The 14,842-nt window shown below is 57.3% G+C and overlaps 1 protein-coding gene across 1 annotated transcript; it reads right to left on the reverse strand.

The window, feature by feature from the left end:
• Positions 1-1,325: 1,325 nt before the first annotated feature.
• Tmem271 (transmembrane protein 271) lies at positions 1,326-2,462 on the reverse strand. Its single transcript, XM_042672750.1, has one exon. The coding sequence runs from the start codon at positions 2,460-2,462 to the stop codon at positions 1,326-1,328; it is 1,137 nt and encodes a 378-aa protein (XP_042528684.1).
• Between the last annotated feature and the right edge of the window lie 12,380 nt (positions 2,463-14,842).

A 14,842-nucleotide genomic window follows, 5' to 3' on the forward strand; every position in this document is an offset into this window, starting at 1 on the left:
AACAGAAGCAGCTTCCTGATCACTGAAGATGAAACCCAGAATTTTTCTTTTTTCCTTTTTTTTCTGGTCTTAGGGACTGAACTCAGGATCTGGGCACTGTCCCTGAGCTTTTTTTCACTCAAGGCTGGCACTTTATCACTTGAGGTACAGCTCCACATCTGACTTTTGTGATTAATAAAGGATAAGAGTCTCATGGACTTTCCTGCCCAAGCTGGTCTTTAGATCGCAGCCCCGTGGGTAGCTAGGATTACAGGCTTGAGCCAGGGCCCAGCTTTTCCATGGCTTCTTGCACTTGCAGGGGCCCATGACTTTCCACCGAGGGCAGGACTCGGCTCCTACCTGGTCGGTCAGCAGCTACATCGGGTACCATCACCCTGGGTACGTGGAAGTCGATCAGCGTTTTCCAAGACTTAGAGCCTGCTCCCCACCAACCCACAGAAGGATGAAAACACACTGCATTCATATGTAACTCATTTCATATTGTGTGTTAATATGCACACACACACACATATCCTAGTCATTTGAAAGTATATCCTTCACATTCATTAAGGCTATTTAAGGGTATATGTTAAATGAAATGCTATAAGATTCAAAATTACCAGATCAATGATTTAACAGAAAAATTATCTTTGCAGAAAAACTATGACTGTGATTTTCCAAAATAGGATTCGATTGTTCATATGTATTAACCAAAAATAAATTCTACTGCCTTGCAGTAGAAACCACACAGCCGGTTTCCAGAAACAGAAATGCAGGGGTCTGGCATCAGTGTCGGCACACACAGCAAGCCAGCTCGGAGACAGGCCGGGCTACGCCGATCAGCTAGGCAGAACACAGCTGCTCAAACGCAACACCTGTCCGACCCACTTCAGCCCTCTCCCCGTGCTGATGGGGTGTGGACACACTCTGTTCCCAAGTGGATGGAATTCTCCAAGAGCACAGCAGTTGATTTAATAAAGGAACTCACCAATGTCAAATTGCAATAAATTTACCAAACATTTTTCACTGTATGTCGCGCTTTACAGTAAGAAAGTGTGGACAGAAGCAGGCACATCCGTGGACAGAGTCTCGCTGTCGGGTGGCTTCCGTTCCTCGGCTCCTCGCCCCCTCGGCGGAGGCCCCGCGCGGCCGGCCGGGCCCGGGGCCAGCTGCGGTCGCCAGCCCACCCCACACACGCATTGTAAACTTTAAATGGGTTCTGGTACGCACAACACAGGCCAGAGAAACCGCCCGACACGGAAGGGAGGACGCTGGAGCGCGGCGCGGCGCCGCGCGCTCGGGGAGCGGGCCTGGGGGCCCCGCGGGGTCCCGCGGGCGGGGCCGGCTCAGCAGGCCCGGCTCGGCTCCCAGGGCCGCGCCGCGGCCTCGCACGGCGGCCGGCAGCAGTACGGGTAGGAGGCGTTGAGATCCGGGTCCGAGGGCGCGTACCCCGGCAGTTCCACCGACGGGTGCCCGCCGCAGCACACCTCCACGCCCGCCTCGTCGAACGCGTGGAAGACGCCCACGTTGATGTAGGACACGGCGTGGAGCGAGGCGAAGCCCGCGCAGTCCCCGGGCGCGGAGAAGTCGGACTCCTCCGGGGCCAGGATGGAGGCCTCGCTCGGCCGCGGCTGCAGGCGCCGGCCCCGCCGGCCCCGCCGGCCCCGCCGCGCCCGGGAGGCGGTCGGCTGCGCGCGGAGCCCGGGGCCGGCTCGGGCCCGCGCCGGGCCGCGCCCCGCCCGCCGCCGGCCGCGCCGGCCGCGCCGGGCCTGGGACGACTTGTAGTTCTTGACCAGCAGGAGGCTGAGCAGGCCCAGCAGGCACTCGAGCGAGTTGAAGACCGTGGAGAGCACCAGGCCGCGCTGGTAGTCCTTCAGCTGGCGGCACTTGGCGGAGGTGGCGCTGTCCAGGGCGCCGCGGGGGCGCGGCGCGCCGGGGCCGGGGCCGGGGCCGGGACCCGCGGCCGAGCCGGGCGCCGCCGCCGCCGGCGAGCGCGACGGCAGGCAGTAGTGGGAGTACTTGCGTTCCACCAGGGACACGGTGTCGCCGTCGATCACCGCGCCCGCGAAGGCGCTCAGGACCCCGAGCATGAAGACCAGGACGCCCAGCAGCAGCAGGTTCTGACTGTTGACCGGTCCCGGGGGCCCGGCCGCCGGCCCCGCCTCGCTCGGCGGGGCCTCCGGAGCGCCCGCGGGAGCCGCGGGGACCCCGAGCCCCGGCCCGGCCTCCGGCCCGGGGGGCCCGGCGAGGGGCGCCTCCCGGGGTCCGCAGCACAGGAGGGCGGCGCCGAGGAGCGAGAGGCCGGCGGCCAGCAGCAGCCCCGAGTAGAAGGCGCCGGCGGCCGCCCCCAGCCGGAACGGCTCCCCGCGCAGCTCCGAGCCCAGCGAGAAGCACTTGAGGCCCACGGCGGCGGCGCTGAGCGCGCAGGCGAGCAGCAGGCAGGAGGCGAGCGCGGCGCAGGCCCCGCGGACGCTCCACTTCATCCTCCGCGCCCGAGCCGGCCCGCGCCCCGCGCGCCCGCCGCCGCCCGCCGCCGCCCCCGCCGCCTGCGCCTCCTCCCGGCGCCGCGCGGCCGGACCGCCGGCCTCCTCCTCATCCTCCCGCGTCCTCCCGGGCCCGCGCCGCCGCCGCTAGAGCCCGCATCCTCCGCCGCTCGCCGCCGCCGCCGCGACCCCGCGCCGGGAACCCGGGCGGCGCGGAGGACCGCAGGGCGCGCGCGCCCCCTCCCCAGCCCGCGGCGCCGCGGCCCGGACGCGCGGCTCCCCCGCCCGCTCGCGGCCCCGCGCGCCTCGCCCTGGCGCCGCCCGCGCGGCCCCCGACCGCCGCCGTCCCCGGGACGCCCCTCCGCTCTCCCCGGGGCAAGGCGCCCCTCGCCGCGGCCCCGCCGGCCAGCGCGCCCCGGGCTCCCGCCGCCGGGGCCCCCTCCTCCCGGACCCTCGAGCCCCACCCCCGGCGCCGCCACCTCGCGGTGCGGCCAACCCGGCCGCGCGAGGCCTCCACGCCCTCCCGGCGGCCGCGCCGGGGCGGCCCGAGGGCCGGCCGGAGAGCGCGCCCGTGGCGCGGGGCAGGGTGAGTCTCCGCGGGCGGAGGGGGCGCGGCGCGGGCCGGGCCGGGAGGGGGGTCTCGGTCTCTGGAAGCCGCTGGCGCGCGTGCGTGCATGCGTGCGGGTGTGAGGGGCGTGATGTGTGTGATGTATCTACCAAGTGCAGGACGGGCTGCGTGCAGCGTCTCTGGGACACGCGTGTGTGCAGTGTGTGTAGAAGGGCGTGTGCTGCGTGCAGAGTTGGCGTTGTCTTTCGGTGCGTGGTGTGCGAGGCGTGTGGTATGCACGGTGGGGGTTGTGGTGTGAGGGGGTGTGCTGTGCGCTCTGCGGGTGTGCGCCTGTGCTATGCGCTCTGGGGGTGTGCACATTGCAGTGTGCGCTCTGCGGGTGTGCGCCTGTGCTGTGCGCTCTGCGGGTGTGCGCCTGTGCTGTGCGCTCTGCGGGTGTGTGCCTGTGCTATGCGCTCTGGGGGTGTGCACATTGCAGTGTGCGCTCTGCGGGTGTGCGCCTGTGCTGTGCGCTCTGCGGGTGTGCGCCTGTGCTGTGCGCTCTGCGGGTGTGCGCCTGTGCTATGCGCTCTGGGGGTGTGCACATTGCAGTGTGCGCTCTGCGGGTGTGCGCCTGTGCTGTGCGCTCTGCGGGTGTGTGCCTGTGCTGTGCGCTCTGGGGGTGTGCACATTGCAGTGTGCGCTCTGCGGGTGTGTGCCTGTGCTGTGCGCTTAGGGGGTGTGTGCCTGTGCTGTGCGCTCTGCGGGTGTGTGCATTGCAGTGAGCGCTCTGCGGGTGTGCGTCTGTGCAGTGAGCCCTCTGCGGGTGTGCACATTGCAGTGAGTGCTCTGTGGGTGTGCACCTGTGCTGTGCGCTCTGTGGGTGTGCGCGTGTGCTGTGCGCTCTGCGGGTGTGCACATTGCAGTGTGCGCTCTGCGGGTGTGCGCCTGTGCTGTGCGCTCTGGGGATGTAAGCGGTGCAGTGGTGTGCGCTCTGGGGGTGTGCACCTGTGCAGTGAGCGCTCTGAGGGTATGGGGCCTGTGCTGTGCGCTCTGGGGATGTGAGCATGTGCTGTGCGCCCTGGGGGTGTGCGCCTGTGCAGTGAGCGCTCTGCGGGTGTGCGCCTGTGCAGTGAGCGCTCTGCGGGTGTGCGAGGGCGGGTGCTGTGTGGGGTGTGCGGGGGCAGAGGAGCCGGAGGGGAGGAGTCTGCTCTCCTGACCAGGCAGGAGATTTCCTGGGCAGCAAGCCAGCAAGCGAAGGGCGCGAGCCCCGCCCTCGCCCGCAGCTCCCGGTGGGGGCTCACTGCACCCATCGTGGGAACTGCAGGGTGGCGCGGGGTGGCGGCTGAGCCCACTGCCCGGAGGGAGGGAGGGAGAGAGGAGAGGGAAGGGGAGGGAGACTGGAGAATGCGCCTGCGTACTGTCACCGCAGGATCCGGCCGGGCACGCACAGGGCCCCCCCCCCGTGGGGAGGAGCCACCGGTGTGTGTGGGGGGGCCCTCACCAGGAAGCTTCACGGGCGCGTGGGGTCCAGTCCAGCCCACGGCCACCTGGCGGCTAGCTTGCTCCCCCGCACTTCTAGCAGCGCAGGCGGATTAGGAAGCCACCTGCGCTTTGGTGGAGGGTGGGCGCGGGCGGAGCCGGTTTCCAGGGAAACCCTGCTTGCGGGCGCTGGAGGCGGAGCGCCTCTGTCTTGGGAGCCTTGCTCGCAGACACAGGCCTGACTGGCCAGCCGCTCCCCTGTCAGGATAGCCTGCGCGCCTCAGGTGGAAGAACGGAGGGGCCGGAGAGGACGCAGCCCCCACCCCTCACTGCACACGTCCACTCTGCTCTCCCCCTCCTCCCCCTGCTCTAATTCACCTGCTGCCACTGCCTCTCCTCCTCCCCCTTTGCCTCTTCCTCCTCCCCTTCCTCCCCTTTCTTCTTCTGCTCTTCCTCTTCCTCCTGCTGCCTGGCCTCCTCCTCCCCCTCCTCCCCCTTCTCCTCCTGCTGGGTCTTCTTCTTGGGGTGTGTGGCAGCTCCACAGCCTCACCTGACTGCTTCTCTGTTAGACCATGGCTCCATGTCGCCCAATAGCCCCAGTCTTGCCCATCCTTCTTACTCGCTCCTTGCAATAAACTCTGAGGTAGGCGCCCATGATCCTCAGAGGGACATTCTGAAAGTCCACCTCTGGCTGTGCTGGGGCCTCAGCCTCTCTACTCCCCCAGCTGCCTCCTGCCAGAGCCTTAGAAGTCTGTTCCCCATGAGGTAGGATTTCCCTGTGGTCCAACTACATATTCCACATCAAACGGAGAGCTGGAGGCAGGCAGGGTGGTGTCCCTGTTCCCCACGGGGGCTGGGCACCCCGGCTGTGTGGGATGGATGATCGGGGTGCTGGCCAGCGGCTGGTTCTGCTTCAGGAGCACAGGGCCGGGCGGCCGGGCACCAGCGTTCGGGAGAGGCCCCGCGCTGTGTGTTTGCGAAGAGCCCTGTTCTTGAGCTTGAGGAGCCCCTCCATTGCTACCACAACTGTGAAGGCATGTAGTCCCTGGCGCTTGCAGCCCTTGACTGATCATCTGCAATAAAGATGCCAGATTGCAGAGAGAGGAGGACAGTCTGTCCATGGTCTCAGATGCCTTTCCCAGCAAGCCACATGGGCCCAGGGAAGCTTCTGTCCAGCTTCTGTCCTGGGGTGGGGCAGGAGCCAGGGCAGGGGGCTGGGGAAAGCCGCCCATAAAAGAAGCACAACCATTTTCACAATAAAAAACAAAAAAAGAAGCACACCACTAGTGAGATGACTGAGCTGCAAGCTGCTGTGTGAAATCGTGGAACCTGTCTGGGCGGGGCAGCTCACAGAGAGCCAGATGCCACACCAGTCACCACATTACAGAGGGTCGTGGTTTTAAAGCATCGGTGAAACATGAATCATGTAAATTAAACGAATATCTTTCTATTACATTTAAGTGTCATTTTCTTATTTGCATATTTATCTGCATCTCAAATTCAATCTCCTGGAGTATTGATTTCAACTAATTTGGCTGATTCTAGGCTTTTTTCCCCCTAACTCTTCACTTAACTTCAGTGTTTTTAACCTTAGTCCACTTTCTGTTGTCAGGGCATACCACAGACTGAGCAATTTATAAAGAATAGAGATTTATTACCAGACCCCAGTGGCTCATGCCTGCAATCCTAGCTACTCAGGAGGCTGAGATCTGAGGATCATTGTTCAATGCCAGCCTGGGCAGGAAAGTCTGTGAGAGTCTTATGTCCAATAAACACACACACACACACACACAACTGGAAATGAAGCTGTGGCTCAAATGCTAGCGTGCTAACCTTGAGCATGAAAGCTCAGGGGCGGCATCCAGGCCCTTAATTCAAGCTCTGGGACTGACATGCACACATGCCCATGTGTGTGTGTGTCTGTGCACACACGCACACACACATACACACACAAATAGAAGTTTATGTAGCTCACAGCTCTGGGTGCTGGAAAGGCCAATAGTATAGTTCTAGCATCTATTCAATGTCTCATAAGGGCCTTGTGACACATCAGAAAGGCCTTCCCCCCAAGCCCCATTAATATGGGATTTTTGCAATTGATTTTCCAGCCCTGAATTGCAGGAGACAGGTAATTAAGACATAGTGTTGACTAATAGTTTTTTCTGTTATTAATTCTCATCCCTTTTTTTTCCAGAATAGCCAGGACCAACCCATTACTCACTGATACATGCATCTGCGCGGCTTTGTCCAGCCATAAATTCCCAGAGGACACTCATAAAAGCACAGTCATGGATTCTTAGACACACATCAATGCCCCTTAGTTGTTATTTTAAAGCTTTAATCTTGTGAAAAAAAATCAAACTGTATGTGTGACTTATAAATAATCATCTATCTATGAGCACTCAAGAGAAGGCTGCAGAATGCATCCCACGGCCCCACCACAGCCTCCTTCCCTCCAAAGTCTCAGTGCTCTTGTTTGAAATGACCTTCCTGCACTTGCTTAGATCTTTATCCACAAGACTCTCCTCACCATTATAATTTGGGTCTGCCTTTCCATAACAAAGTCATATGACAGATAAAGTCGGCTTTCCTCACTGGAGGTTGTATCGAGAGGTGTGTCCATGTTTTATGCAGTTGTTGCCCTTTGAGGTACCTGTCTGACGCTCACTTGTTTCTGTTACAAGCCTGCTGCATGAAATGCTGGAGTTTACCCATGTCGCTTTTGTGAATGCCAGGTTCTTATTCCAGGAGAAAGTTGTGGACCTTCTCGCTTGTGTGCTTCTGAGGCACTTGGGCATTCTTCATTGCTATGTCTTCACGTAGGGGCCCTTCATACTGAGATGTTGTTTAGTTGCAATAGAAACCACTGAGTTGGACAACTGTGCACGTCTGTGTAGGGCGTCACCATCTTGTAATCCAGGACTATACCAACTTCCCCAAAGGCTCTCCTCTTTAGCCCTTCAACTCTGGCTCAGACGCCTTGGTCTGCCACTCCATACAGGGTTTCATGTGTCGGCTCCTGCGTATTTCATGTCTGGCTTCTTTTCCTTGGCATGATGCTTTTCAGATCTGTTCATATTGTAACACAAGTTGGCAGATCATTTGTCCTGATTGCTGTGTAGAGTGCCATCAGGAAGTGTTTATCCACTCATAACATGGCGGACACTGGGGTTTTTTACTCTGCGTGGAAGAAGCTACGGTTTGAAGGTGCTTGGGAGTATCATTCAAGTACAATTCTTTGTGAACACGTTCTTGCCATGATCCTGGACACGTCCTTAGAAGTGGGATTTGTGAATTGTATCATATGTTTACTTTTTTGTTTTAGAGAGATTGGCAGCGTGCCCTCTCATTGTGTGTTACCTCGATCACGAGTTGGAGCTCCCAAGACTTCAGTCCTCCACCGCCAGAGGTGCTGCCAGCCTTTCCAGTAATGTGGCCAGTCAGGCTGGTGGCCAAGCAGGGGCGTCTCAGTATGGTTTTACTTTGCATTGTCCTGATGATTAGTGACATGAAGTCTTTCAATACCTTCTTTAGTAAAAAGTGTTTTCAAATCTTTTTCTAGGATCAAGTGCTACTTGGGAAGTGGGGATCAGAGATGGCCTTTCAAGGTCAGGTCTATCAAAGAAAGTTTGTTGACCAATGGCTGAGTCTGATCACTCAGTCATCATGACCAGTGGCTGAGTGTGGTGGTACTTACCCATCTGTGGGGGAAGCACAAAAAGTTCGAGGTCAGGCTAAAGGATTCAATCCACTAATGTGTTTTCCTTTCTACATAAAAAATTAACTCCAACCTAGTGGTTTAAAACAGTTCATATAGTTCCTTCTGTTTCCTGTAGGTGAGGAGTGCAGGCCGCAGAACTGGACCCCTGCCCTGGGTCTTCTCAAGCTAAAGCCTTCGTCAGCCTCTTCCAAGGTCATTCAGGTTGTCGGCAGGATTTGGTTCCTTTGAGTTGTACAATGAGTCCCTGAGCCCCCAGGACTCACACTTAGCACAGGCAGGGTCCTGAAGCTGGGAGGGGCTGGAGGGGCTGCCTTTCTTGTCTCCAGCCCTCCAGGTCCGGCCCCAAGCAGAGCCACATGGCCAGAGGTGTGCGGGAGCCAGCGTGGACTGCCCTCTGGCTCCTCCCTCCTTAGGAATTTTGTAAGCTAGCTTTTAATTACCGATATTACTGAAAATTAAACAGTATAGCCTACAATGAAGTATATTTTTATTAATTTCAAAGCCATTACTTCTAGCTTTGCTATGATCTGTTCTTGGATTCCTCACACTGACTGCGTCTGGCTGGGCAGAAGCTTGGTACTCCCAAGCCGTGCTCAACAGGTGCATGCAGCGACTTGAGATGGCCACAGAGGGAAATTCACACCACAGAAATGGGTGAGCGCTGCAAACCAGACCTGTCTTCTTGCTTTGTTTGTTGTCTAGATTTAATAATAAGTGAAGGGAAGTATGAAAAATGTGGGCAGCGTTAAAGTGGTTGGCCATTGCTGTCCTATTCAAACAGGGTGCATTCTTCCAGTGTCAGGAGCGACTGTCTGTGGCAGCACATCGTCAGTGAAGTGACGTCCCAACGAATCTGCTCTCCTCTTCCTGGGAACTCATCAACATAAGTGAAAATAGCACCACATTCAAGTCGGAGCAGCTCCCTCTGCTCGTGAGGGCCAGGCCTCTGCTGAGCAGACATAATCAGGCGCTTATTCATGGCCCATTTTGTGACACTATTGTTAGTGATAGAGTTATAAAAACAGCAGATTCTTCAGGAAACAGCAAATCACACTGTAGTTATAAAATGAATACAAAAGGGTAAGTATTTCAGTTTAAATATGTTGTATCTAAACTCACATAAAATGCTAATGGAAATTTTATCTTATGTTAACAAAGTTATTTTTTCATATTTTCATCCCCCCAAAAATGCCAAGGAAAGAGTGATTTATTTTGTCTTTACAGGTGAAAATGTAAAACAAGCACAGAAAAGGATAGTGTGCCCTTGACACCCCCCGGCTCCGGGTTACATCCCAGCCACGCATCTGCATTCTCCCTGGTTGCCTGCCAGTGCCCAAACCCAGCACCAGGAGACTCGCATACCCATCTTTCTATGCACACCAGCCCTACCCCAGACCCCAGCTCAATTTATGAAGTCCATCCTGGTGGCTTTTCCACCTGATGGCTGCCCTTGCTGTCCATACCCCATCCAACAGCAGGGGCTGGCTGGATCGAGCCGGGTGCAGCAGCGACTCCTCTGTACTGGCTCCCAAGATGCCTGTGGTTGACTCACAGACCCTCCGTTCCCCGAAGAGCCAGTCATTCCTCAGAATATGACTCAGTAACAGCATCCTCTGCTCAAATACCTCTGGTGTCATTCACAGTAAGTCAACAACACAACTCAAGCTGTGCCTGGAGTCTGGTTCCATTCAGGGCCAGCCTCCTGGCTGCTCTCTCAGCCAGCACCCTGTCCCTCAGGATGTGCAGCACCTGCTAGGCCTGCCTCACTCGAATTGCCAGGCCTCCTCACCCTTATCATAAGACAGTCACCTCTGCAGAGTATGAGCTCCTTGCCTGTCATGCTAACCTTTCCTCTCAGCTCCCAAAGACAGGGACCTGGTGCCAAGTACCTGGCACATAGTAGGTGCTCAATGAACATTTGTACTGCTAGTTAGCTTGTACAGATTATTGCCACCAGGGATCAAGGAGAGTGTTCTCAGGAGACCTGTTGCACCTGAATTGCCAATAGGAAGCAAGGACAAGGGACAGAGGGCCTAGGTCCCAGTCTAGGTTCTGGACGTTGTTCTGATATCTCAATCAAAAACAATGATGCGACCAGGTGGGTCATCTTAGGAGGACCTCCTGGCCATGTATTGGTGGAGGACAGGATGGGGGCAAGGAGCCCTCCACCGTGAGCGTTGCTCTCTTCCCTAGGGCTGTGCCTGGGCCTCTGCACAGGTCTGCTCAGGCCTGCCTCCGGGCAGGGCCCAGGCTCCTCACAGGGCAAGAAGCATTGGGCAGGAGGAGCACGTTCTCCCTCTACAATGAGGGTACTCTGACCTCAGCCTCCTCAGCAGGGAAAGAAGATTCCGGAAGCATTGCCGGGATCTGATGCTGTATCTTCTCTTAAGTTCCAGCTACCCACATTCTAAAGGGTTTGAAGAACCCCATGGGACAGACCTGGGGACTGTGTTGCCCAGGTCTGTGGGCGGACCTCCTAGAGGACTACGGGACTTGCAAGCTGAGCACAGGCTCCTCCATGCCCAGCATCTGTTTCGTGTCATCAGCGAGACATTAGAAAAGAGGCCCTCCCCCCAATGCTGGGGGACAGACAAGAGGGACAGACAAGAGGGGGGCAGCTGAGAAGGGCCTGCCTGGACTGCCCCTGAGGTCTGGTGGACCAGCTCTGCCCTGGATAGGAGGTAGCTGCATTAGCATGTGCATCTGCTGGACCGTGGAGCAAGACTCGGGGGGCCCTTAGTCCTGCTTTCTCCGGACAATGCCCAGCTTCCTCTGGACGGCCTCTCTTCAGACCAGTCAGTTGCCCTCTCCAACCCCACTGGACTGGTCTCCAACAGCCATAGCTGTAAACAGAGGAGGTCATCCCTCAGCCACACATGGGCCTGGCCACTGGCAAATCAAGGGCCTGAAGACAAAGGCTTCCATTACCCTAAAGTACACACAAAGCCCTCCTCTGTGCTCACCGAACCAGACCCCCTTGATTGAGCTGTGCTGCCCACACCGTCTTGGCTGAAGGGGTGATAGGGCAGATGATCCCAGCGCTGACCCCGCACTCAGCCAGATCCCTCCTGGAAACATGTTTACACTCCCTTACACTCCCACGTAGACACTATTGTCTGGCCTGGATCCCTGTCTTCCTATGCCTTCCAAGTCATCACTACCTCGGTGTTAAAACAAAGATCTGCACAAGGAAAAAAGAGGGGATGAGTGTGCACACACAGCTTTCTGCACCAAGGGGGAGGGGATGAGTGTGCACACACAGCTTTCTACACCAAGGGGGAGGGGATGAGTGTGCACACACAGCTTTCTACACCAAGGGGGAGGGGATGAGTGTGCACACACAGCTTTCTACACCAAGGGGGGAGAGGATGAGTGTGCACACAGCTTTCTACACCAAGGGGGGAGGGGATGAGTGTGCACACACAGCTTTCTACACCAAGGGGGGAGAGGATGAGTGTGCACACACAGCTTTCTACACCAAGGGGGAGGGGATGAGTGTGCACACACAGCTTTCTACACCAAGGGGGGAGAGGATGAGTGTGCACACACAGCTTTCTACACCAAGGGGGGAGAGGATGAGTGTGCACACAGCTTTCTACACCAAGGGGGAGGGGATGAGTGTGCACACACAGCTTTCTACACCAAGGGGGAGGGGATGAGCATGCACACACAGCTTTCTACACCAAGGGGGAGGGGATGAGTGTGCACACACAGCTTTCTGCACCAAGGGGGAGGGGATGAGTGTGCACACACAGCTTTCTGCACCAAGGGGGGAGGGGATGAGCGTGCACACACAGCTTTCTACACCAAGGGGGAGGGGATGAGTGTGCACACACAGCTTTCTGCACCAAGGGGGAGGGGATGAGTATGCACACACAGCTTTCTGCACCAAGGGGGAGGGGATGAGCGTGCACACACAGCTTTCTACACCAAGGGGGAGGGGATGAGTGTGCACACACAGCTTTCTACACCAAGGGGGGAGAGGATGAGTGTGCACACAGCTTTCTACACCAAGGGGGGAGGGGATGAGTGTGCACACAGCTTTCTACACCAAGGGGGAGAGGATGAGTGTGCACACACAGCTTTCTACAAGGGGGAGAGGATGAGTGTGCACACAGCTTTCTACACCAAGGGGGAGGGGATGAGTGTGCACACAGCTTTCTACACCAAGGGGGGAGGGGATGAGTGTGCACACACAGCTTTCTACACCAAGGGGGGAGGGGATGAGCGTGCACACACAGCTTTCTACACCAAGGGGGGAGGGGATGAGCGTGCACACACAGCTTTCTACACCAAGGGGGAGGGGATGAGTGTGCACACACAGCTTTCTACACCAAGGGGGAGAGGACGAGTGTGCACACACAGCTTTCTACACCAAGGGGGGAGGGGATGAGCGTGCACACACAGCTTTCTACACCAAGGGGGGAGGGGATGAGCGTGCACACACAGCTTTCTACACCAAGGGGGAGAGGACGAGCGTGCACACACAGCTTTCTACATCAAGGGGGAGGGGATGAGTGTGCACACACAGCTTTCTACACCAAGGGGGAGGGGATGAGTGTGCACACACAGCTCACACTGGCAGGTGAATCCCCGTGAGCCCAGACGCTGCTCGTTTACCCAGAACAGCAGGGAATATGCATTTTACTTCCTGCCTGAAGCCACCCTGGCCGACAGGGGCATCTCTGGACCAGGGAGGCCACCCGTCCAGATCCAATTCTGGCCCCAGGAGAGATGGAAGCCCAGCAGAGGGGCTGCCCCTGGAGCCCTGCAGCTGCAGAGCTGCAGACACCCGCAGACCTGCCTGCAGGTGCGGCCAGTCCTCAGGGCAGCTACGCAGGGAGCAGCCCATGGGCCTATGTCATGAGGTCAGCTCCTCTGCAGCCCCTGACGTTCACTCCGGGCAGCACACGCAGCCATGAGAAAGTTCCACCTTCAGAGCGCTCTTCTTCAAATGGCAGGCCTAGGACCCAGCTTCTCCACACTCTCTTCACAGGGAGCTCTGGCTGCCGGGGAGCTCCTTCTGTAGACCTGCCTCAAGTCCTCCATCAATTGAATGGCCAATTTCTGTGTCTCTGACAGCCACCTGTCCCCCATCGGCTTTGCTGGAGCCTGTCTCCATTCCTCACCTGCAAGGAAAAAACAAGTTGAGACTTGCTTGAGGTGAACCAGATGCAGGTAAACTGGGACAGAGCCCAGCGGAGCCCAGCCCTCACCAATGTCTGCCATCGGGTCTGAGCTGCCTCAGTCCAGCCCATCCGTGACCTCTGCTATCCTGCTCCCAGAGCTCATTCTGTGAGATTCCAGGTCCCGATAGACCAATCTCTTCTGCTCACAGATGTATGAGAGCCTGACTTCTCCCCACTTCCATCTTTCACCATTCCTCTTGAAAAGTTAACTTTTTTGTTGTTGTTGGTCATGGACCTGAACTCTGGGCCCAGACGCTGTCCCTCAGCTCTTCAGCTCAAGGCGAGCGCTCTACCACTTAAGCCACAGCACTACTTCTGGATTTCTGAGCGATTTATTGGAGATAAGAGTCTCACGGACTTTCTGCTCAGGCTGGCTTTGAACCGTGATCCTCAGATCTCAGCCTCCTGAGTAGCTAGGATGAGAGACATGAGCCAAAGGTCCCTGGATTTGCCTAGTTAATGTTAATTCCACAATTCACTCCTCCTGGTATAATTGCATTCTTTACACAGTGTGGTGACACACTCCTGAAGGTGCCTTCAAAATCCAACATCACAATCAGGAAGAAAGCATTTGGACCCCAGTAAAGGAGTAACTCCATCTCCCCTCAACAGGTTTCCTGGCAGCACCTGTGGAGAGTTAGCACTGCTTCTTGAGCAAAACTGCTGCATTTGTGAGAAATCATAGCTGTGACGCTGTGTCAGCTGGACCAACTGTGGAGGACAGCTGTAATACTGTGTCAGCTGGACTCACTGTGCACAGCTGTAATACTGTGTCAGCTGGACACACTGTGCACAGCTGTGATACTGTGTCAGCTGACCCACTGTGCACAGCTGTGATACTGTGTCAGCTAACCCACTGTGCACAGCTGTGATACTGTGTCAGCTGACCCACTGTGCACAGCTGTGATACTGTGTCAGCTGGACCCACTGTGGACAGCTGTGATACTGTGTCAGCTGGACCCACAGTGCACAGCTGTGATACTGTGTCAGCTGACCCACTGTGGACAGCAGTAATACTGTGTCAGCTGGACCCACTGTGGACGACAGCTGTGAGGCTGTGTCAGCTGGACCCACTGTGCACAGCTGTGATACTGTGTCAGCTGGACCCACTGTGGACAGCTGTGATACTGTGTCAGCTGGACCCACTGTGGACAGCTGTGAGGCTGTGTCAGCTGGACCCACTGTGCACAGCTGTGATACTGTGTCAGCTGGACCCACTGTGGACAGCTGTGATACTGTGTCAGCTGGACCCACTGTGGAGGACAGCTGTGAGGCTGTGTCAGCTGACCCACTATGGACAGCTGTGATACTGTGTCAGCTGGACCCACTGTGCACAGCTGTGATACTGTGTCAGCTGGACCCACTGTGAACAGCTGTGATACTGTGTCAGCTGACCCACTGTGGACAGCTGTGACATTGTGTCAGCTTGACCCACTGTGCA

Source organism: Dipodomys spectabilis, unplaced genomic scaffold, assembly GCF_019054845.1.
Source record: "Dipodomys spectabilis isolate Male_0828 unplaced genomic scaffold, ASM1905484v1 ptg000771l, whole genome shotgun sequence".
Classification (NCBI taxonomy): Eukaryota; Metazoa; Chordata; class Mammalia; order Rodentia; family Heteromyidae; genus Dipodomys; species Dipodomys spectabilis.

Excerpts from the sequence above, each read along its gene's own strand:
- Tmem271 (XM_042672750.1), bottom strand. The coding sequence starts at position 2,462 with ATGAAGTGGAGCGTCCGCGGGGCCTGCGCCGCGCTCGCCTCCTGCCTG.